General features: G+C 57.1%; 2 protein-coding genes and 1 pseudogene across 2 annotated transcripts in view; 2 read left to right on the plus strand and 1 right to left on the minus strand.

The window, feature by feature from the left end:
• The first annotated feature begins 142 nt into the window (after positions 1 to 142).
• On the plus strand, positions 143 to 11212 carry LOC132341218 (zinc finger protein 271-like; annotated as a pseudogene).
• On the plus strand, positions 8787 to 20819 carry ACTMAP (actin maturation protease). Its single transcript, XM_059872471.1, has 5 exons — positions 8787 to 8820; positions 12879 to 13158; positions 14539 to 14607; positions 17478 to 17606; positions 20686 to 20819. Exons 1-5 carry the CDS (start codon positions 8787 to 8789, stop codon positions 20732 to 20734), a joined length of 561 nt encoding a protein of 186 aa, XP_059728454.1. The 3' UTR covers positions 20735 to 20819.
• Positions 20820 to 21215: 396 nt separating this feature from the next.
• Positions 21216 to 22921, minus strand: part of PPP1R13L (protein phosphatase 1 regulatory subunit 13 like) — a 16904-nt gene continuing 15198 nt past the window's right edge. The window contains exon 8 of the mRNA XM_059872472.1: positions 21216 to 21232. Coding sequence (XP_059728455.1) covers positions 21216 to 21232 — 17 coding nt within the window. The remainder of the gene's footprint in view (positions 21233 to 22921) is intronic.

Below are 22921 nucleotides of genomic sequence, written 5' to 3' on the forward strand. Positions count from 1 at the left end.
CCCTTCCCTCGCCCCCTTTCCCCTCACGGTTCCCGCCCTTTCCTCGCCCCCTTTCCCCTCACGGTTCCCGCCCTTTCCTCGCCCCCTTTCCCCTCACGGTTTCGCCATTTCCTCGCCCCCTTTCCCCTCACGTTTCGGCCTTCGGGAACGGGGCAGGAGGAGGAAGAGGAGGGAGAGGGAAGAGGAGGGAGGGAGGAAGAGGCCGAGCGGCCGCAGCAGAAGAGGAGAGGGAGAATCTCGTGGCCCTGGCGCTCCCCGAATGGCCGCAGCCCCGGGAGCATCGCCCCCCATCCCGCAGGTGCCCGGGGAGGGGGAGCTCGGCCCAAATATCCCGGGGGGTGCCGGGTTTGGGGTTTTTTGGGGGGGATGTTTGCAGCCGGCAGGGCTCCAAAGCCGAGCCGCAGATTGCCCTCGGGGGGACATCGGGAGTTCCCCCGGAGGTGTTTTTGGGGGTCCCAGAGCTGGCAGTGGCTGCTCCCAGTGTGAGCCCAGTTGCTCCCCCCGTCTGCTTCCACTTTCCTCGGCACTCTCAGTATGAGCCCAGTCACTCCCAGTCGTTCCCTCCGATGGTGTCATTTCCTTCCAGGAGGGACTACGAGAGAGAGGCGGGGATAGCGAGGAGGAGGAGGAGAAGGGATCGAGGGGGAGGGATGGAAGAGGAGAAGGAGGTGGGGATAAGACAGAGGAGTATCGGGAGGAAGAGGAAGAGGAGGGACAAAGGCGGATCGAGGCTGAGCAGGCGGAGCCACGCGCTCGAGCCCTGCCTGAATTCGCAGCCCCCACCTGTGGGATCATCGCCCCCCCCCATCGCGCAGGTGAGCGGGGAGGGGGAGCTCGGCCCAGATATCCCGGGGGTCCCTGGGTTGGGTTTTCCGGGGGATGTTTGGAGAAGGGAGAATTCCGAGGCTGAGCGGAAAAGGCCCCTGGGGGGACATCGGGGGTGGCGGTGGCGGCTGCCAGCAGAGGCAGCCTGGAGGAGCAGAGCCCTGTGTCCCCCGGGAGCCCAAAGTGGGGAGCCCAGAGAGGGGGGAGCGCCGCCGTTGGCGGGAGCCTCCAGAGGCTGGAGAGGGGCAGGGGGGACTCCTTGGAGCCGCTGCAGCCCCGAGCAGAGAATGAGGGGAGAAGGGAGCCCGGGAGCCCAAAGAGCCCCTGGATCCCGAAATGGGGAGAGCGGAGAGGGGGCAGTGGGACCCCGGGGATGCCCTGGGGGGATCTCCTTCCCCTTGTCTGTGGCACGGAGGCAAATCCCATCCTGTCCTTGTCCTTCCTCCCCCAGAGCAGGAGCCGAGCATGGAGAGCAGGGAGGACAAATCCCCGGGGCAGAACCTGGTGGCAGAGGCCGTTTTGAGCGGCTCCACGGCGCAGGAAGCCAACGGGGAGGAAAAGCCCCGGAGATGTCTCACGAGGATGGGCTGCAAACACAGATCACAGGGATCTGAGGGGGAAAGAGCCAGCCTGGGCTGGGAAGGCGGCTGGAGATGGAGCCAGAGCTCGGAGCTGGTGCTGCATGAGCAGCTCGATGATGAGGAGAAGCCCCACACGTGTGGGGAGTGTGGGAAGAGCTTCAGGTGGAACTCTGGCCTGATCAAGCATCAGAGGATCCACACTGGAGAACGGCCTTACGAATGTGGGGAGTGTGGGAAGAGCTTCAGGGACAGCTCCACCCTGATGCAGCACCAGAGGAGGCACACTGGGGAGAAGCCCTACAAGTGCACAGAATGTGGGATGAGCTTCCATTACAGGTCCTCCCTGATCAAGCACCAGCACACCCACACTGGAGAGAGGCCGTATGAGTGTGGGCAGTGTGGGAAGAGCTTCAGCCGGACCTCCAACCTGTTCGTGCACCAGACGATCCACACTGGGGAGCGGCCCTACGAGTGTGGGGAGTGTGGGAAGAACTTCAGAGAGCGCTCCTCCCTGATCCAGCACCAGAGAAGCCACACTGGTGAACGGCCCTATGAGTGTGGGGAGTGTGGGAAGAGCTTCAGCCACCATTCCACCCTGATCAGGCACCAGAGGACCCACACCGGGGAGAGGCCCTACGAGTGTTCCAAGTGTGGGAAAAGGTTTCAGACCAGCTCCAATCTCCTCCGGCACTATCACAGTCACACAGAGGAGAGGCCCTTCCAATGCCCCGAGTGTGGGAAGGGATTCCGGTGGAACTCCACCCTCATCAAGCACAGGCACATCCACACTGGGGAGAGGCCCTACGAGTGTGATAAATGCAGGAAGACGTTTCAGACCAGCTCCAGTCTCCTCCGGCACTATCGGACTCACACAGAGGAGAGGCCCTTCCAATGCCCTGAGTGTGGGAAGGGATTCAAGTACAACTCCACCCTCATCACCCACCGGCGCATCCACACTGGGGAGAGGCCCTACGAGTGTCCCCAGTGTGGGAAGAGCTTCTCCTGCAGCTCTCACTTGTTCCAACACCAACAGATGCACCAGTAAGGGAAGCCCTGTGAGTGCCCCGAGTGCGGGAAGAGCTTCGTGCGCTGCTCCAGCTCCATCCCCCACTGCAGGAACCACTTTGGGCACAGCCCTGGTCACCCACATTCCCTGTGATCCATGCTGGGAACACACGTGGTTGCTTCTTTTTTTGGTTTGGCCTTAATTTCTTTCTGTTCACAATCTCTTTGCAATCCAAAAGCCAAGAGGGATTCATCTGTCACCTCCAAACGTCACTAATCCTACTGATAACAGGTGAATCTTTTCCCAAAAGGGCTCAACCCCACCTCAAAAAAATTCAATCTCACACCAAACTCACTCGATGCCACATCCAGCAGAGTGAGATGGGATCGGGAGGAGATTGGAAGAAGTGGGATCCCCGTTTGGAGCGGTGGGATGGGGATTGTGTGGGGCTGGGTGTGTGGGATGTATTTGATAGTAAATAAAACTCTGAGACTTACTGATTTCTCTCCCGTTCATGTTCATTCCGTTGCAGTTCTGTTTGCAGAGTGCCGCCTCCCAGAGTGTCCCCTCAGAGTTGCCGCCCTTGGCCTGAGCCCGCCCCTTTCCCCTCACGGTTCCCGCCCTTTCCTCGCCCCCTTTCCCCTCACGGTTCCCGCCCTTTCCTCGCCCCCTTTCCCCTCACGGTTCCGCCCTTTCCTCGCCCCCTTTCCCCTCACGGTTCCGCCCTTTCCTCGCCCCCTTCCCCTCACGGTTCCGCCCTTTCCTCGCCCCCTTTCCCCTCACGGTTCCCGCCCTTTCCTCGCCCCCTTTCCCCTCACGGTTCCGCCCTTTCCTCGCCCCCCTTCCCCTCACGGTTCCCGCCCTTTCCTCGCCCCCTTTCCCCTCACGGTTCCGCCCTTTCCTCGCCCCCTTTCCCCTCACGGTTCCGCCCTTTCCTCGCTCCCTTTCCCCTCACGGTTCCCGCCCTTTCCTCGCCCCCTTTCCCCTCACGGTTCCGCCCTTTCCTCGCCCCCTTTCCCCTCACGGTTCCGCCCTTTCCTCGCCCCCTTCCCCCTCACGGTTCCCGGGCTTTCCTCGCCCCCTTTCCCCTCACGGTTCCGCCCTTTCCTCGCCCCCTTTCCCCTCACGGTTCCGCCATTTCCTCGCCCCCTTTCCCCTCACGGTTCCCGCCCTTTCCTCGCCCCCTTTCCCCTCACGGTTCCCGCCCTTTCCTCGCCCCCTTTCCCCTCACGGTTCCCGCCCTTTCCTCGCCCCCTTTCCCCTCACGGTTCCCGCCCTTTCCTCGCCCCCTTTCCCCTCACGGTTCCGCCCTTTCCTCGCCCCCTTTCCCCTCACGGTTCCCGCCCTTTCCTCGCCTCCTTTCCCCTCACGGTTCCGCCATTTCCTCGCCCCCTTTCCCCTCACGGTTCGGCGTTCGGGAACGGGGTAGGAGGAGGAGAAGGGAGGGAGGAAGAGGCCGAGCGGTCGCAGCAGAAGAGGAGAGGGAGAATCTCGTGGCCCTGGCGCTCCCCGAATGGCCGCAGCCCCGGGAGCATCGCCCCCCATCCCGCAGGTGCCCGGGGAGGGGGAGCTCGGCCCAAATATCCCGGGGGGTGCCGGGTTTGGGGTTTTTGGGGGGGATGTTTGCAGCTGGCAGGGCTCCAAAGCCGAGCCGCAGATTGCCCTCGGGGGGACATCGGGAGTTCCCCCGGAGGTGTTTTTGGGGGTCCCAGAGCTGGCAGTGGCAGCTCCCAGTGTGAGCCCAGTTGCTCCCCCTGTTTGCCCTCAGTTTCCTCAGCATACCAGTATGAGCCCAGTCACTCCCAGTCATTCAATCTGATGATGTAATTTCCTTCCGGGAAGATCCCAGTTGCTCCCAGTTTGTCCTGCTTTCGTCCAGTGTGTTCCCAGTTACCCGTGGCATAGTCATTGTCTCACCCAGGATGGTCCCAGTGTAATCCAAGTTGCTTCCAGTCTCTCCCAGTATGGTCCCAGCTGCCTCCAGCATGCTCCCAGTTGCTCCCAATCCTGCCCAGTGTGGGGGATGGTGTGCAGGCTGTGTTCCCAGTCACTCTCAGATACTGCCAGTGTTAGTCCAGTCACTCCCAGTATGATCCCACTACGGCCCCACTGTGCTCCCAGTCACTGCCAGAAGAAACCAGTTGTGCTCCACATGGATCCAGCTGCTCTCTTTCACACTCACTTTCATTCCACTCACTCCCAGTATCTCCCAGTGTTCACCAATTCCCTCCAGCATCTTTCCAGTTCCTTCCAGTAGGATCCCATTTGCTCCCAAGCACTCCCAGTCAGCTTCAGTGTACGAGCACTCACTGCCAGTAGGATGCCAGTCACCTCCAGCATGATCCCAGTTCATCCCAGTAGAAGTCCAGTAGTTTCCAGCCACCCCCAGCATGCTGCCAGTAAGTCCCAGTTGCTCCTAGCATGATAGCAGTTGCTCATAGCAGCTCCCAGTCATGCTCAGCACCATCCCAGTCGATCCCAGTATATCCCATTTGCCCCTACCATGTTCCCAATAGCGCCCAGCAGGCTCCTGCTCACTCCCAGTATGATCCCAGTATCATCCCAGTGTCCATCAGTGTGATCAAAGTCTGCCCTGGCATGGCAGTATGATCCCAGTGTGATGTCAGTACAAACCCAGCACAGCCCCAGTCACTCCCAGTACGATCCCAGTATGATGTCAGTACAAACCCAGCACAGCCCCAGTCACTCCCAGTACGATCCCAGTATGATGTCAGTACAAACCCAGCACAGCCCCAGTCACTCCCAGTACGATCCCAGTGTGATGTCAGCACAAACCCAGTACATCCCCAGTCACTCCCAGTACGATCCCAGTATGATGTTAGCACAAACCCAGTACAGTCCCAGTCACTCCCAGTATGATGTCCATACAAACCCAGCACAGCCCCAGTCACTCCCAGTACGATCCCAGTATGATGTCAGCACAAACCCAGTACAGCCCCAGTCACTCCCAGTACGATCCCAGTGTGATGTCAGCACAAACCCAGCACAGCCCCAGTCACTCCCAGTACGATCCCAGTATGATATCAGTACAAACCCAGCACAGCCCCAGTCACTCCCAGTACGATCCCAGTATGATGTCAGCACAAACCCAGCACAGCCCCAGTCACTCCCAGTATGATCCCAGTGTGATGTCAGTACAAACCCAGCACAGCCCCAGTCACTCCCAGTACGATCCCAGTATGATGTCAGTACAAACCCAGCACAGTTCCAGTCCCAGTACGATCCCAGTACGATGTCAGTACAAACCCAGCACAGCCCCAGTCACTCCCAGTACGATCCCAGTATGATATCAGTACAAACCCAGCACAGCCCCAGTCACTCCCAGTACGATCCCAGTGTGATGTCAGCACAAACCCAGTACATCCCCAGTCACTCCCAGTACGATCCCAGTATGATGTTAGCACAAACCCAGTACAGTCCCAGTCACTCCCAGTACGATCCCAGTATGATGTCAGTACAAACCCAGCACAGTCCCAGTCACTCCCAGTATGATGTCAGTACAAACCCAGCACAGCCCCAGTCACTCCCAGTATGATCCCAGTATGATGTCAGCACAAACCCAGTACAGCCCCAGTCACTCCCAGTACGATCCCAGTGTGATGTCAGCACAAACCCAGTACAGCCCCACTCACTCCCAGTACCATCCCAGTCCAGCCCAGTCCCTGGCAGCGCTGCCACTGCTGGGATCCCCCAGCCCTGGGTGCGTTCCCCCCCCCCGCCGGTGCCGAGAGGAGCCCCAAGGGCTGGCAGTGCCCAGGCAGGGTCCCCAGCAAGGCCCAGTTTGGATGTGCAGCCCCAGTTTGCCCAGTTTGCCTCTCCTTTGGCCCGGGCCGGGTTCCCCCCGCCCGCAGCGGCTGGGAGCAGCCGAGAGCCCCGCGCTGCCCATCCCGGCCTGTCCCGGCTCCATCCCCGCTGCAGCCGCGGGCTGCGAGGGCTGCGGGACCGGGGCACCGAGGGTGTCGCTGCTGCTGGGGGAGGAGGAGGAGGGAGGGAAGGCAGGGATGGAGGGGGAGAAGGAGGTGGGGTTAGGGAGGAGGAGGAGAGGGAGTAGGAGGGATGAAGGCGGAGAGAGAGCAGCGATAGAAGGAGGAGAAGGAGGTGGGGTTAGGGAAGAGGAGGAGGAGAAGAGATGGAAGGGGAGGGAAGGAAGGAGGAGAAGGAGGTGGGGATAAGACAGAGGAGGAGCAGGGGAGTGGATGGAAGAGGAGGAGCGGGAGGAAGAGGAAGAGGAGGGACAAAGGCGGATCGAGGCTGAGCAGCCGGAACCACGCGCTCGAGCCCTGCCTGAATTCGCAGCCCCCACCTGTGGGATCATCGCCCCCCCCCCATCGCGCAGGTGAGCGGGGAGGGGGAGCTCGGCCCAGATATCCCGGGGGTCCCTGGGTTGGGTTTTCCGGGGGATGTTTGGAGAAGGGAGAATTCCGAGGCTGAGCGGAAAAGGCCCCTGGGGGGACATCGGGGGTGGCGGTGGCGGCTGCCGGCAGAGGCAGCCTGGAGGAGCAGAGCCCTGTGTCCCCCGGGAGCCCAAAGTGGGGAGCCCAGAGAGGGGGGAGCGCCGCCATTGGCGGGAGCCTCCAGAGGCTGGAGAGGGGCAGGGGGGACTCCTTGGAGCCGCTGCAGCCCCGAGCAGAGAATGAGGGGAGAAGGGAGCCCGGGAGCCCAAAGAGCCCCTGGATCCCGAAATGGGGAGAGCGGAGAGGGGGCAGTGGGACCCCGGGGACGCCCTGGGGGGATCTCCTTCCCCTTGCCTGTGGCTCGGAGGCAAATCCCATCCTGTCCTTGTCCTTCCTCCCCCAGAGCAGGAGCCGAGCATGGAGAGCAGGGAGGACAAATCCCCGGGGCAGAACCTGGTGGCAGAGGCCGCTTTGAGCGGCTCCACGGCGCAGGAAGCCAACGGGGAGGAAAAGCCCCGGAGATGCCGCACGAGGAGGGGCTGCAAACGCAGATCACAGGGATCTGAGGGGGAAAGAGCCAGCCTGGGCCGGGAAGGCGGCCGGAGATGGAGCCAGAGCTCGGAGCTGGTGCTGCATGAGCAGGGCAGTGATGGGGAGAAGCCCCACACGTGTGGGGAGTGTGGGAAGAGCTTCAGGTGGAACTCTGGCCTGATCAGGCACCAGAGGACCCACACTGGGGAACGGCCTTACGAGTGTGGGGAGTGTGGGAAGAGCTGCAGTCGGCGCAATCACATGGTGCTGCACCAGAGGAGCCACACTGGAGAGAGGCCGTTTGTGTCTGGGCGGTGTGGGAAGAGCTTCAGCCGGAGCTCCGGTCTGCTCGTCCACCAGAGAATCCACACTGGTGAGAGACCCTTCGAGTGTGGGGAGTGTGGGAAGAGCTTCAGCCGCCATTCACTCCTGATCAGGCACCAGGGCACCCACACTGCGGAGAGGCCCTACGAGTGTGATAAATGCAGGAAGAGGTTTAGGACCAGCTCCTATCTGCTCCAGCACTATCGGACTCACACAGAGGAGAGGCCCTTCCAATGCCCCGTCTGTGGGAAGGGATTCAAGCAGAACTCCAAACTCATCGTCCACCAGCGCATCCACACTGGGGAGAAGCCGTACGAGTGTGGGCATTGTGGGAAGAGCTTCAAGCAGCTTTCAAACCTGATCGTGCACCAGAGGATTCACACTGGGGAGAAGCCCTACGAGTGTGCAGAATGTGGGAAGAGCTTCAGTCACAAGTCCAGCCTGATCGCGCACCAGAGGACCCACACTGGGGAGAGGCCCTACGAGTGTGGGGAGTGTGGGAAGAGCTTCAGACAGAGCTCCAGCCTGATCATCCACGTGAGGATCCACACTGGTGAGAGACCCTTTGAGTGTGGGCAGTGTGGGAAGTGCTTCAGCCACCATTCAGTCCTGATGACACACCAGAGGACCCACACCGGGGAGAGGCCCTATGAGTGTGATAAATGCAAGAAGAGGTTTACGACCAGTTCCCATCTTCTCAAGCACTATCGGACTCACACAGAGGAGAGGCCCTTCCAATGCCCCGACTGTGGGAAGGGGTTCAGGACCAACTCCCACCTCATCACCCACCGGCGCATCCACACCGGAGAGAGGCCCTACGAGTGTCCCCAGTGTGGGAAGAGCTTCTCACAGAGCTCAGCGTTGACCAAACACCAACGGAGGCACCGGTAAGGGAAGCCCTGCGAGTGCCCCGAGTGCGGGAAGAGCTTCGTGCGCTGCTCCAGCTCCATCCCCCACTGCAGGAACCACTTTGGGCACAGCCCTGGTCACCCACATTCCCTGTGATCCATGCTGGGAACACCCCTGGCTGCTTCTTTTTTTGGTTTGGCTTTAATTTTCTTCTGCTTCATCTTCATCCCATGAGAACAGCCAAAACTTGTTTAAATGAAGGCAATTGACCGAATATATCTGAAGTCCCGTAATTTCCCAGGTGTTTTAGTGGGAATTCAGCATTTGCTGACACGTTCTGTGTGGAGTGCCCCTATTGCTAAGAGGCAGCAATTTGATCTCCCCTTTCTTGTTTTCCTCAGAACTCCTCCCTTGACCCAAACCCCGACTGCACCCCTCGGATACCCCATAAAAACCCCACGGCCCTGCCTTTGTTCTTTGTTTCGTGGGTCAGAAATGGAATTCTGGAGCTTTCTGAAACCAAGACCCGTCTCGATTGTTCCCAGCTTTGCCTGCTGCAGCTTCCCTGGACACCCTGAACTCTGGAGAACGGGGGCAGGCAGTGAGGACAGGTCCTGGATTGCAGGAGAGGTGTGTGTTGGGTTTGTCACCTGTCACAGGTGGGGCAGTTATCTGCTGGCCATTGGGCAGGTTATCTCTTCCCCAGCCAACCCTCCCTCCAGGAGAGACCTGCTGGTAATGGGCCATTAATTATTAATTAGCTGCTGTTGATCGGCCTTTGGGTGTCACTGCCAGGCTGATCAAATGACGTCATCCCATTGGGCGATGCTCCGCCCAGGGGGAGGAGCCAGGCATTCCTAACTGGAGAGAATCTGAGGTTCGGAGCGCCGCAGCGGCCTTTTCCCTCTGGATTCCAAGGGATCAGACTTTTCCCACTGGATTCCAAGGGATCAGACCTTTCCCACTGGATTCCAAGGGATCAGCCCTTTCCCTCTGGATTCCAAGGGATCAGCCCTTTCCCACTGGATTCCAGGGGATCAGCCCCTTCCCACTGGATTCCAGGGGATCAGCCCTTTCCCACTGGATTCCAAGGGATCAGCCCTTTCCCTCTGGATTCCAAGGGATCAGACCTTTCCCTCTGGATTCCAAGGGATCAGACCTTTCCCACTGGATTCCAAGGGATCAGCCCTTTCCCTCTGGATTCCAAGGGATCCGACTTTTCCCACTGGATTCCAAGGGATCAGACCTTTCCCACTGGATTCCAAGGGATCAGACCTTTCCCACTGGATTCCCATTGGATCAGAACTTTTCCCTCTGGATTCCAAGGGATCAGACCTTTCCCACTGGATTCCAAGGGATCAGCCCTTTCCCACTGGATTCCCAGAGGATCAGCCCTTTCCCACTGGATTCCCAGAGGATCAGCCCTTTTCCCACTGGATTCCCAGAGGATCAGCCCTTTCCCACTGGATTCCCAGAGGATCAGAACTTTTCCCTCTGGATTCCCAGAGGATCAGCTCTTCTCCCACTGGATTCCCAGAGGATCAGCCCTTTTCACACTGGATTCCCAAAGAATCAAACTTTTCCCAATGGATTCCAAGGGATCGGACTTTTCCCACTGGATTCCCAAAGGATCCACATTTTCCACTGGATTCCCAGAGAATCAGCCTGTTTTCTGCTGGATTCCCAAAGGATCCACATTTCCCACTGGATTCCCAGAGGATCAGAACATTCCTACTGGATTCCCAGAGGATCAGCCCTTTTTCCCACTGGATTCCCAAAGAATCAAACTTTTCCCAATGGATTCCAAGGGATTGGACTTTTCCCACTGGATTCCCAAAGGATCCACATTTTCCACTGGATTCCCATTGGATAAACCTTTTCCCACTGGATTCCCATTGGATCAACCTTTTCCCACTGGATTCCAAAAGGATCAGCCCTTTTCCCACTGGATTTCCAAAGGATCCACATTTTCCACTGGATTCCCAGAGGATCAGCCTGTTTTCCGCTGGATTCCCAAAGGATCCACATTTCCCACTGGATTCCCAGAGGATCAGAACCTTTCCCACTGGATTCCCAGAGAATCAAACGTTTCCCACTGGATTCCCAGAGGATCAGCCCTTTTACACTGGATTCCCAGATGATCAAACTTTTCCCCCTGGATTACCAGAGGAGCAAGATTTTCCCACTGGATTCCCAGAGGATCAGCCCTTTTCCCACTGGATTCCCAAAGAATCAGTGTTTCCCATTGGATTCCCATTGGATCAACCTTTTCCCACTGGATTCCCAGAGGATCCACATTTTCCCACCGGATTCCCAGAGGATCAGCCCTTTTCCACCGGATTCCCAGAGGATCAGCCCTTTTCCCACTGGATTCCCAGAGGATCAGCCCTTTTCCCACTGGATTCCCAGAGGATCAGCCCTTTTCCCACTGGATTCCCAAAGAATCAACGTTTCCCATTGGATTCCCATTGGATCAACCTTTTCCCACTGGATTCCCAAAGGATCCACATTTTCCCACTGGATTCCCAGAGGATCCACATTTTCCCACTGGATTCCCATGGGATCCACCTTTCCCTCTGGATTCCCAGAGGATTCTGAGTCTGTCACTGTTACTTTTAATTTGTAGCATTGCGTTTGTATTTTTAATTTTTCCCAATAAAGAACTGTTATTTCTACTCCCAGATCTTTGCCTGAGAGCCCTTTTTATTCAAAATTAAATTATTATTATTATTATTATTATTATTATTATTATTATTATTATTATTATTTTCAATCAGAGGGATTGGGGTTTACATTTTCCATTCCAGGGGAGGCTCCTGAAGTGGGGAGACACCCCCAAGGTGGGGCCATGTAAAATAGCTCCTGCAATATGTAAATTAGCTTATGGATATGCATGAGGGCCTATGAATATTCATCAGGCCGGTGTAATTAAAACCAGATTAATTAGGAGTGTCCCCATGGATAATTGGGTGGTCTTGGTGGCCATGATAACCTTTGCTCCATGGTCTTTGTCTCCTCTTATATCAGCCTGCTGCATATTCATAGACTCATTTGCATATCCATAAACTATTTTACATATTCCAGGGGCAAAATTGGCTTCATCCTGTCCCACCCCTCTCCCGGCTCAATTTTGGGGTCCCTTCCCCGTGTTTGGTTTTGGGGGTTCCAGGCCCCTCCTGCTCCTTTTTGGGGGTCCCGACCCCGCTTTGGTTGAATTTGGGGCCCCCTCCCCATCCCCAGGGTCACCTCCTCCCCCCACCCCCTCCCCAAATTCCGATCCTGGCAACTGATGAGTCAGCAGCGAGGAACGCTCTGATTGGCTGGAAGTTACCCCGCGCTGTCTCTGATTGGCTAGCGTTGGCGGCGCTGGGATCGGCCTGGCAATTGATGAGTCAGAACCGTGCCGGACGCTGATTGGCTGAGAATCGCTGAGCGGGGCCGGTGTCTTCAGCTTCTGCCCAGCAACTGGATCGTCATCAGCGCCGCGCGCTGTGATTGGCCAGGATCTCTTTTGGGGCGGGGTTGGAGGAACGGGTTTTTTAGGGTTTATTTGGGTATTTTGGGATTTTATTGGAGGTTATTTTGAGGGGGTTTGGGGGTTTATTTGGGGTTATTTGGGTTTATTTTTGTTTATTTGGGGCTTCTTAGGGTTTATTTGGATGTATTTGGGTTTTTTTTTAAGTGTACTTTGGGTTATTTGGTGTGTTTTGAGCTTATTTTGAGTTTATTTGGGTTTTTTGGGGGTTTATTTAGGGATTATTTGTGTTTGGGGTTTTTTTAAGTATTACTTAGGGGGTTTTTTCGGGTTATTTGGGGTCATTTGGTGTCAAAAATTCCGGGAAGGTTCTCCTAAAAACCCGGGAATGTTTCCCCTCCATGAAACGGGAATTTTCCCCCAAAAATCCGGGAATTTGTCCCCCAAAAACGGGGAATGTCCTTTTAAAAATCCCGGACTTTTCCCAGCCAATAGCGGCGCGCCCCGCACCGAATCACCCAATCACTGCACGTTTCCCTCATCAGCCACTCCCGCCTCCCTTGTTTGGAACCAACCAATCACCGCCCTTCTCTCCTCAGCAACTCCCTCCTTCTTTACCTCGATCCAACCAATCACCGCGCACCTCCCCTCAGAAATGCCCGCCTCCCCCGCTCCACTCCTGTCAATCACCGCGCCTTTTTCCAAGCCAACCAATCATCGCGCGCATTCCCTCAGCAATTCCCCCCTCTCTCTTTCTCAAATCCACCAATCACCGCGCGCATTCCCTCAGCAACTCCCGCCTCCCCCACCCCTCTCCTGCCAATCACCCCGCCCTAAACCAAACTAACCAATCACCGCCCTCCTCCCCTCAGCAACTCCCGCCTTCCCCGCGCCGCTCCAGCCAATCAGAGACGAGCCCGAAGCGGCGCCCCCTGACCCCGGGGCCGGGCATGGAGCGGGCGCCCCCTCCCCCCCCGCCGCCCCCTCCCCTCCCGCCGCCCCCCGGGACCCCCGGGACCCCCCCAGGGACCCCCGGGAGCCCCTCAGGGACCCCCGAGCTCGGGCGGGTCCTGCGGGAGGCGCTGGAGAGAGCGGGGCAGGCGCTGGGAGAGGACGGGGGGCTCGGGAGCTGCTGAAGAGGCGCCGGGACAGGTGAGGGGTCCTGAGGGGTCGTGAGGGGAATTTGGGGAGGGGTCTTGGGTAGGGCCTGGGGGGGACTTTGGGGGGGATTTGGTGGGGATTTGGGGGGGTTTGGGGGGATTTGGGGGGGTCCTTGGGGGGGTTTGGGGGGTTTTGGGGAGGGGTCCTGAGGGGGGAATTTGGGGAGGGGTCCTGGGGGGTCGTGAGGGGAATTTGGGGAGGGGTCTTGGGTAGGGCCTGGGGGGGGGACTTTGGGAGGGATTTGGTGGGGATTTGGGGGGGTTTGGGGGGTTTTGGGGGGGGTCCTGAGGGGGGAATTTGGGGAGGGGTCCTGGGGGGGTCGTGAGGGGAATTTGGGGAGGGGTCCTGGCTGGGTTTGGGAGGGGTCTGGGTGGGTTTGGTGGGGATTTGGAGGAGTTTGGTGGGGATTTGGGGGGTCTTGGGGGGGTTTTGGGGAGGGGTCCTGAGGGGGTAATTTGGGGAGGGGTCCGGGGGGGTCCTGAGGGGAATTTGGGGAGGGGTCTTGGGTAGGGCCTGGGGGGGGAGACTTTGGGGGGGATTTGGTGGGATTTGGGGGGTTTGATGGGGATTTGGGGAGGGGTCCTGAGGGGGAATTTGGGGAGGGGTCCTGGGGGGGTCGTGAGGGGAATTTGGGGAGGGGTCTTTGGGAGGGCCTGGGGGGGGACTTTGGGGGGGACTTTGGGGGGATTTGGTGGGGACTTGGGGAGGATTTGGGGGTCCTGGGAGGGGCTTGGGGATTTTGGGGAGGGGTCTGGAGGGGGAATTTGGGGAAGGGTCCTGGAGGGATTTTGGGGGGACTTGTGGAGGATTTGGGAGGGGTCCTGGAGGGAGTTTGGGAAGGGGTCCTGAAGGGATTTTGGGGAGGGGTCTTGAGGAGGTTTGGGGAGATTTGGGGGGGGTCCTTGGGGGGTTTTTGGGAGGATTTGGTGGGAATTTGGGGGTTTTGGGGAGGGGTCCTGATGGGGGAATTTGGGGAGGGGTCCCGGTGGGGGGGTTGGGAGGGATTTGGAGGAGTTTCGGGGGGTTTCGGGGGGTTTACAGGGAGAGGTCTGCGAGGAATTTGGGGAGGGGTCCTGGGAGCCTCTGGGGGTTTTGGGGAGGGGTCTCGGGGAGGTTTTAGAGCGATTTGGGGGGGTTTGGGGTGGGTTTGGGGAGGGGTCCTGGGGGAATTTGGGGAAGGGTCCTGGGGGGGATTTTGGGGAGGGGTCTTGGGGGGTTTGGGGAGGGGTCTGAGGGGTCCTTGAGGGGGTTTTGGGGAGGTCTGGGGGGGCTTTGGGGGGGAATTTGGGGGAATTTGGGGAGGGGTCTTGGGGAGGGGTCCTGGGGGGGGTTTTGGGGAGGGGTCTCTGATGAAGCCCCCTCCCCAAAAAGCCTCGAGGGTCCCTGGAATTGGCTCGTGTTCCACCGGCCGGTGCCGCCCCTGATCCAGAACGGGCCCCAGTGAGTTCCCAAAAAACCCCAAAATCCCCCAAATCACCCTAAAAAACCCCAAAATCCCCCAAAATCCCCCTAAAAAACCCCCAAATCCCCCCAAAATCACCCTAAAAAACCCCAAAATCCCCCCAAAATCCCCAAAATCACCCTAAAAAACCCCAAAATCCCCCCAAAATCCCCCAAAATCACCCTTAAAAACCCCCAAAATCCCCCCAAAATCACCCTAAAAAACCCCAAAATCTCCCCAAAATCCCCCAAATCACCTAAAAACCCCAAAATCCCCCAAATCACCCTAAAAACCCCAAAATCCCCCCAAAATCCCCAATCACCCTAAAAAACCCCAAAATCCTCTCCAAAATCCCCCAAATCACCCTAAAAAACCCCAAAATCCCCCCAAAATCCCCCAAATCCCCCTAAAAAACCCCAAAATCCCCCCAAAATCACCCTAAAAAACCCCAAAACCCCCCCCAAATCACCCAAAATCACCCTAAAAAACCCCAAAACCCCCCCAAAATCCCCCAAATCACCCTAAAAAACCCCAAAATCCTCTCCAAAATCCCCCAAATCACCCTAAAAAACCCCAAAATCCCCCCAAAATCCCCAAATCACCCTAAAAAGCCCCAAAATCCCCCAATCACCCTAAAAAACCCCAAAATCACCCCAAAATCCCCCAGATCACCCTAAAAAACCCCAAAATCCTCTCCAAAATCCCCCAAATCACCCTAAAAAACCCCAAAATCTCCAAATCACTCTACAAAACCCCAAAATCCCCCCAAAATCCCCAAATCACCCTAAAAAACCCCAAAATCCCCCCCAAATCCCCCAAATCACCCTAAAAAACCCCAAAATCCCCCCCAAATCCCCCAAATCACCCTAAAAAACTCCAAATCCTCTCCAAAATCCCCCAAATCACCCTAAAAAGCCCCAAAATCCTCTCCAAAATCCCCCAAATCACCCTAAAAAACCCCAAAATCCTCTCCAAAATCCCCCAAAATCCCCCTAAAAAACCCCAAAATCCCCCAAAATCACCCTAAAAAACCCCCAAAATCCTCTCCAAATCCCCCAAATCACCCTAAAAAAACGCAAAATCCCCCCAAAATCACCCAAAATCACCCAAAAAAACCCCAAAATCCTCTCCAAAATCCCCCAAATCACCCTAAAAAAACGCAAAATCCCCCCAAAATCCCCCTAAAAAACTCCAAAATCCCCCCAAAATCACTCAAAATCACCCAAAAAAACCCCAAAATCCCCCCAAAATCCCCCAAATCACCCTAAAAACCCCAAAATCCCCCAAAATCCCCCAAATCACCCTAAAAACACCCCAAAATCCCCCCAAAATCCCCCAAATCACCCTAAAAAACCCCAAAATCCTCTCCAAAATCACCCTAAAAAACCCCAAAATCTCCCCAAAATCCCCACAAATCACCCTAAAAAACCCCCAAATCCCCCCAAAGTCCCCAAAATCACCCTAAAAAACCCCAAAATCCTCTCCAAAATCCCCCAAATCACCCTAAAAAAACCCAAAATCCCCCAAATCACCCTAAAAAAAACCCCAAAATCCCCCAAATCACCCTAAATCCCCCCCAAAAACCTCAAATCCCCTTAAAATCCCCCCCAAATCCCCCCAAAACCCCCAAAACTGCCCAAAAAACCCCAAATCTCCCCAACCCCCCCCCTAAAATCCCCCCCCAATCCCCCCCAATCCACCTAAAATCCCCCAAATCACCCCAAAAACCCCAATTCCCCCAAATCACCCTAAAAACCCCAATTCCCCCCAAATCCCCCCCCAAAACCCCCAAAACTGCCCCCAGAATCCCCCCAAATCCCCCCAAAACTGCCCCAAAATTCCCCCAAATCCCCCCAAAACTGCCCCAAAATTCCCCCAAATCCCCCCAAAAAACTCCAACTCCCCCCAAAAACCCCAAAATCCCCCCCAAACCCACCGAAAATCCCCCAAATCCCCCCCCAAAAAAACCCCAGTCCCCCAAAACCCCCCAAAAAACTCCAAATTCCCCCAAAAACCCCAAATCCCCCCAAAACCTCCCCAAACCCACCCCCCAAAATCCCCCCCAATCCCTCCCAAACCACCTCAAATCCCCCAAATCCCCCCCCAAAAAACCCCCAAAATCCCCCAATTCCCCCCCAAAAACCCCCAAACCCCCAAAAACCCCAAAACCCCCCCAAAATCCCCCTCAAATCCCCCCAAAACCCCCCAAAACTGCCCCCAAAATCCCCCCCAAATCCCCCCCAATTCACCTAAAATCCCCCAAATCCCACCCCCCAAAAAAACCCCAAAGTCCCCTAAATCCCCCCAAAACCCCCCAAATCCCCCCCAAATCCCCCCCAAATCCCCCCCAAAAAACCCCAAAATCCCCCAATTCCCCCCCAAAAAAAACCCAAAACCCCCTGAAACCCCCAAATCCCCCCCAAAAAACCCCAAAATCCCCCAATTCCCCCCCAAAAAAACTCCAAAAACCCCAAAACTGCCCCAAAACCCCCAAACCCCCCCTAATCCCCCTCAAATCCCCCCAAAACCCCCAAAACTGCCCCCAAAATTCCCCCAAATCCCCCCAAAACTGCCCCAAATTCCCCCAAATCCCCCAAAAATCCCCCCAAAATTCCCCCAAATCCCCCCAAACCCACCTAAAATCCCCCAAATCCCCCCCAAAAACCCCAAATCCCCCCAAACCCACCCCCAAAATCGCCCCCAAATCCCCCCTAATCCACCTAAAATCCCCCAAATCCCCCCCCAAATCCCCCCAAATCCCCCCAAAATCCCCTAAATCCCCCCCAAATCCCCCCAAATCCCCCCCAAAACCCCCCAAATCCCCCCAAACCCCCCCAAATCCCCCCAAATCCCCCCAAACCCCCCCCAGGTGTGGCCTGGTGGCGCTGGCCATGGCGGGGGCGCTGCTGGGACCCCCCCCGGCCCCAATTGGGTCTGGGGGCTCTGCTGGAGACAGCGCGGGCCAGGGGCTACACCCGCCACGGGGAGATGTTCTCAGGTGCGATTTGGGGGGGATTTGGGGGATTTGGGGTTTTTGGGGGATTTTGGGGGATTTTGGGGGGATTTTGAGGGGGTTTGGGGGGATTTTGAGGGGGTTTTTAGGGGGTTTTGGGGGTGATTTGGGGGGTCCTGGAGGGGTTTGGGTTGATTTTGGGTGGTCCTGTGTGGTTTGGCAGGATTTTGGGGGGTCCTGGGGGAGTTTGGGGGTGATTTTGGGAGATTTTAGGGCATTTTGGGGGCATTTTGGGGGGATTTTAGGAGATTTTGAGGGGGGTTTGGGGAGGATTTGGGGAGGTTTTTAGGGGGCTTTGGGGTGTTTTGGGGGGTCCTGGAGGGGTTTGGGTTGATTTTGGGGGGATTTGGGGAGTCCTAGGTGGGACTTGGGGAATTTTGGGGGGATGTTGTGGGGGTTTTGGGGGGATTTTAGGGGATTTTGGGGGGATTTTGGGGGATTTTGGGGGGGTTTTAGGGGATTTTGAGGGGGATTTGGGGAGGATTTGGGGGGTTTTTAGGGGGTCTTGGGGGGGGTTTTGGGGGGTAATTTGGGGGGTCCTGGAGGGCTTTGGGTTGATTTTGGGGGGGTTTGGGGGGTCCTGGGGGAGTTTGGGGGGATTTTGGGGGATTTTGGGGGATTTTGGGGGGGATTTTGGGGGGATTTTAGGAGATTTTGTGGGGGGTTTGGGGAGGATTTGGGGAGGTTTTTAGGGGGTCTTGGGGGGGCGGGTTTGGGGCAATTTGGGGGGTCCTGGAGGGGTTTGGGTTGATTTTGGGGGGAGTTTGGGGGTGATTTTGGGGGATTTTGGGGCATTTTGGGGGGATTTTGGGGGGATTTTGGGGGGTTTTGGGGGGGTTTGGGGAGAATTTGGGGGGATTTTTAGGAGGTTTTGGGTGGGGTTTTGGGGGGTCCTAGAAGGGCTTGGGTTGATTTTGGGGTGTCCTGGGTGGGATTTTGGGGTGTTTGGGGGAAATTTGGGGGGGATTTTGGGGTTTTTGGGGGATTTTGGGGTTTTTTGGGGGGATTTTGGGGGGGTTTGGGGAGGTTTTTTAGGGGGTTTTGGGGGTCTTGGGGGGGGTCTTGGGGGGTGATTTGGGGGGTCCTGGAGGGGTTTGGGTTGATTTTGGGGTGTTTGGGGGGGTCCTGGGGGAGTTTGGGGGTGATTTTGGGGGATTTGGGGGGATTTTAGGGCATTTTGGGGGGATTTTGAGGGGGGTTTGGGGAGGATTTGGGGGATTTTGGGGGGATTTTGGGGGGGTTTTTGGGGGGTCCTGGATGGGTTTGGGTTGATTTTGGGGTGTCCTGAGTGGGATTTTGGGGCGTTTGGGGGAAATCTGGGGGGGATTTGGGGCGGTTTGGGGGATTTTGGGGGGATTTGGGGGGATTTTGAGGGGGGTTTGGGGAGGTTTTTAGGGGGTTTTGGGGGGTCCTGGAGGAGTTTGGGGGTAATTTGGGGGGTCCTGGAGGGGCTTGGGTTGATTTTGGGGTGTCCTGGGTGGTTTGGGGGGGTTTGGGGGGTCCTGGGGGAGTTTGGGGGTGATTTTGGGGGATTTTAGGGCATTTTGGGGCATTTTGGGGGGATTTTAGGAGATTTTGAGGGGGGTTTGGGGAGGATTTGGGGGGATTTTTAGGGGGTTTTTGGGGGTAATTTGGGGGGGTCCTGGAGGGGTTTGGGTTGATGTTGGGGTGTCCTGGGTGGGATTTTGGGGTGGGGTGTTTGGGGGAAATTTGGGGGGGATTTTGGCGTTTTTGGGGGATTTTGGGGTATTTTGAGGGGGGTTTGGGGAGGATTTGGGGAGGTTTTGGGGAGGATTTTGGGGCATTTTTGGGGTTTGGGTTGATTTTGGGGGGTCCTGGCAAGTTTGGGGGGATTTTGGGGGGTCCTGGGGTGATTTTCAGGCTGGTTTGGGGATGATTTTGGGGATTTTTTGGGGTGATTTTGGGATGTTTTTGGGGTGATTTTGGGGTGATTCTCAGGATGTTTTTGGGATATTTTTAAGGAGATTTTCAGGATGGTTTTGGGGTAAATTTGTGATGTTTTGGGGTTTTTTTGGGGTGTTTTAAGGGTGGTTTTGGGATGATTTTGGGGATTTTTTGGGGTGAATTTGGGGTGATTTTGGGATATTTCTGGGATATTTTTAAGGAGATTTTCAGGATGGTTTTGGGGTAAATTTGTGATGTTTTGGGGTTTTTTTTGGGGTGTTTTAAGGGTGGTTTTGGGGTGATTTTGGGGTAAATTTGTGATGTTTTGGGGGGTGTTTTTAGGGTGTTTTAAGGGTGGTTTTGGGATGATTTTGGGGATGTTTTTGGGTGATTTTGGGGTGAATTTGTGATATTTTTAGGGAGATTTTCAGGATGGTTTTGGGGTAAAATTGTGATGTTTTGGGGTTTTTTTGGGGTGTTTTAAGGGTGGTTTTGGGATGATTTTGGGGTGAATTTGGGATGTTTTGGGGGTTTTTTTGGGGTGTTTTAAGGGTGGTTTTGGGATGATTTTGGGGTGAATTTGGGATGTTTTTGGGATATTTTTAAGGAGATTTTCAGGATGGTTTTGGGGTAAATTTGTGATGTTTTGGGGTTTTTTTGGGGTGTTTTAAGGGTGGTTTGGGGTTTTGGGGTGATTTTGGGGTGATTCTCAGGATGTTTTTGGGATATTTTTGGGCTGTTTTTGGGACGTTTTTAGTGAGGTTTTTGGGGTGTTTTGGGGCTGTTTTTTGTGCTGTTTTTGGGCTGACTTTGGGATATTTTAGTGTGGTTTTTGGGGTGATTCTCAGGATGTTTCTGGGATATTTTTGGGCTGTTTTTGGGATGTTTTCAGTGGGGTTTTTGGGGTGATTTGGGGCTGTTTTTTGTGCTGGTTTTGGGCTGACTTTGGGATATTTTAGTGTCGTTTTTGGGGTGATTCTCAGGATGTTTTTGGGGATATTTTTAAGGAGATTTTCAGGATGGTTTTGGGGTAAATTTGTGATGTTTTGGGGTTTTTTTTGGGGGTGTTTTAAGGGTGGTTTTGGGGTGGTTTTGGGGTGATTCTCAGGATGTTTCTGGGCTGCTTCTGGGATTATTATGGGATGTTTCTGTCCCCCAGCCGCCCATTTGGCCTCCCTGGCCCAGGAGATGTTCCCGTGCCGGGCTGAGCTGCTCCAGGGGGGGCTGGGGGGCCCCAACCGGGCCCGGGTCCTGCGGCACCTCCTGGGGGGGCGGCCCCTGCTCGTCCCGTATCCTCGGGGGGCTGGGGGCTCCATCTGGGGGCTGGGGGCTCCTTTTGGGGGCTCCATTTGGGGTCTGGGGGCTTCATTTGGGGGCTGGGGGCTCCATTTGGGGTCTGGGGTCTTGGTTTGGGGCGGCCCATGCTCGTCCCGTATCCTGTGGGATTTGGGGGCTCCATTTGGGGGCTGGGGGCTCCATTTGGGGGCTGGGGGCTCCATTTGGGGGCTGGGGGCTCCATTTGGGGTCTGGGGGCTCCATTTGGGGTCTGGGGGCTTCATTTGGGGTCTGAGGTCAGGGCTTGAGGGCTCCATTTGGGGGCTGGGTCTTGGTCTGGGGCAGCCCCTGCTCGTCCCGTAACCTCTGGTGGGTCTGGGGGCTTCATTTGGGGTCTGGGGGCTCCATTTGGGGTCAGATGCGGGGCACAGCTGGGGCACAGCTGGGGACAGATGTGGGGGCACAGCTGGGGACAGATGCGGGGCACAGCTGGGGACAGATGTTGGGCACAGCTGGGGCACAGCTGGGGACAAACAGGGCACAGCTGGGGACAGATGTGGTGCACAGCTGGGGCACAGCTGGGGACAGATGTGGAGCACAGCTGGGGCACAGCTGGGGACAGATGCGGGCCACAGCTGGGGGCACAGCTGGGGACAGATGCGGGGCACAGCTGGGGACAGATGCAGGACACAGCTGGGGCACAACTGGGGACAGATGTTGGGAACAGCTGGGGCACAGCTGGGGACAGATGTGGGGCACAGCTGGGTACAGATGTGGAGCACAGCTGGGGCACAGCTGGGGACAGATGTGGAGCACAGCTGGGGCAGATGTGGAGCACAGCTGGGGACAGATGTGGAGCACAGCTGGGGCACAGCTGGGGACAGATGCAGGGCACAGCTGGGTCACAGCTGGGGACAGATGTGGGGAACAGCTGGGGCACAGCTGGGGACAGATGGTGGGAACAGCTGGGGCACAGCTGGGGACAGATGTGGGGGCACAGCTGGGGCACAGCTGGGGACAGATGTGCGGCACAGCTGGGGCACAGCTGGGGGACAGATGTGGGGGCACAGCTGGGGACAGATGTGGGGGCACAGCTGGGGACAGCTGGGGACAGATGTGGGGCACAGCTGGGGACAGATGTGGAGCACAGCTGGGGACAGATGCAGGGCACAGCTGGGGACAGATGTGGGGCACAGCTGGGGACAGATGCGGGCGCACAGCTGGGGCACAGCTGGAGACAGATGCGGGGGCACAGCTGGGGACAGATGCGGAGCACAGCTGGGGCACAGCTGGGGACAGATGTGGGGCACAGCTGGGGACAGATGTGGAGCACAGCTGGGGACAGATGAGGAACACAGCTGGGGAACAGCTGGGGACAGATGCAGGGCACAGCTGGGGACAGATGCAGGGCACAGCTGGGGACAGGTGTGGGGCGCAGCTGGGGGACAGGTGTGGAGCGCAGCTGGGGGACAGATGTGGAGCACAGCTGGGGACAGATGCAGGGCACAGCTGGGGACAGATGTGGAGCACAGCTGGGGACAGATGTGGAACACAGGTGGGGACAGATGCGGGGCACAGCTGGAGACAGATGCGGGGCACAGCTGGGGCACAGCTGGGGACAGAGGCGGGGCACAGCTGGGGCACAGCTGGGGACAGATGTAGGGCACAGCTGGGGACAGGTGTGGAGCACAGCTGGGGAACAGCTGGGGACAGATGTGGGGCACAGCTGGGGACAGGTGTGGAGCACAGCTGGGGACAGGTGTGGGGCACAGCTGGGGACAGGTGTGGGGCACAGCTGGGGAACAGCTGGGGACAGATGTGGAGCACAGCTGGGGACGGATGCAGGGCACAGCTGGGGACAGATGTGGAACACAGGTGGGGACAGATGCGGGGCACAGGTGGGGACAGATGCGGGGCACAGCTGGGGCACAGCTGGGGACAGATGTAGGGCACAGCTGGGGACAGATGGGGAGCACAGCTGGGGCACAGCTGGGGACAGATGTGGGGCACAGCTGGGGACAGGTGTGGGGCACAGCTGGGGACAGGTGTGGGGCACAGCTGGGGAACAGCTGGGGACAGCTGCGGAGCACAGCTGGGGACAGATGTGGAGCACAGCTGGG

Source organism: Haemorhous mexicanus, chromosome 36 (genome assembly GCF_027477595.1).
Source record: "Haemorhous mexicanus isolate bHaeMex1 chromosome 36, bHaeMex1.pri, whole genome shotgun sequence".
NCBI lineage: Eukaryota > Metazoa > Chordata > Aves > Passeriformes > Fringillidae > Haemorhous > Haemorhous mexicanus.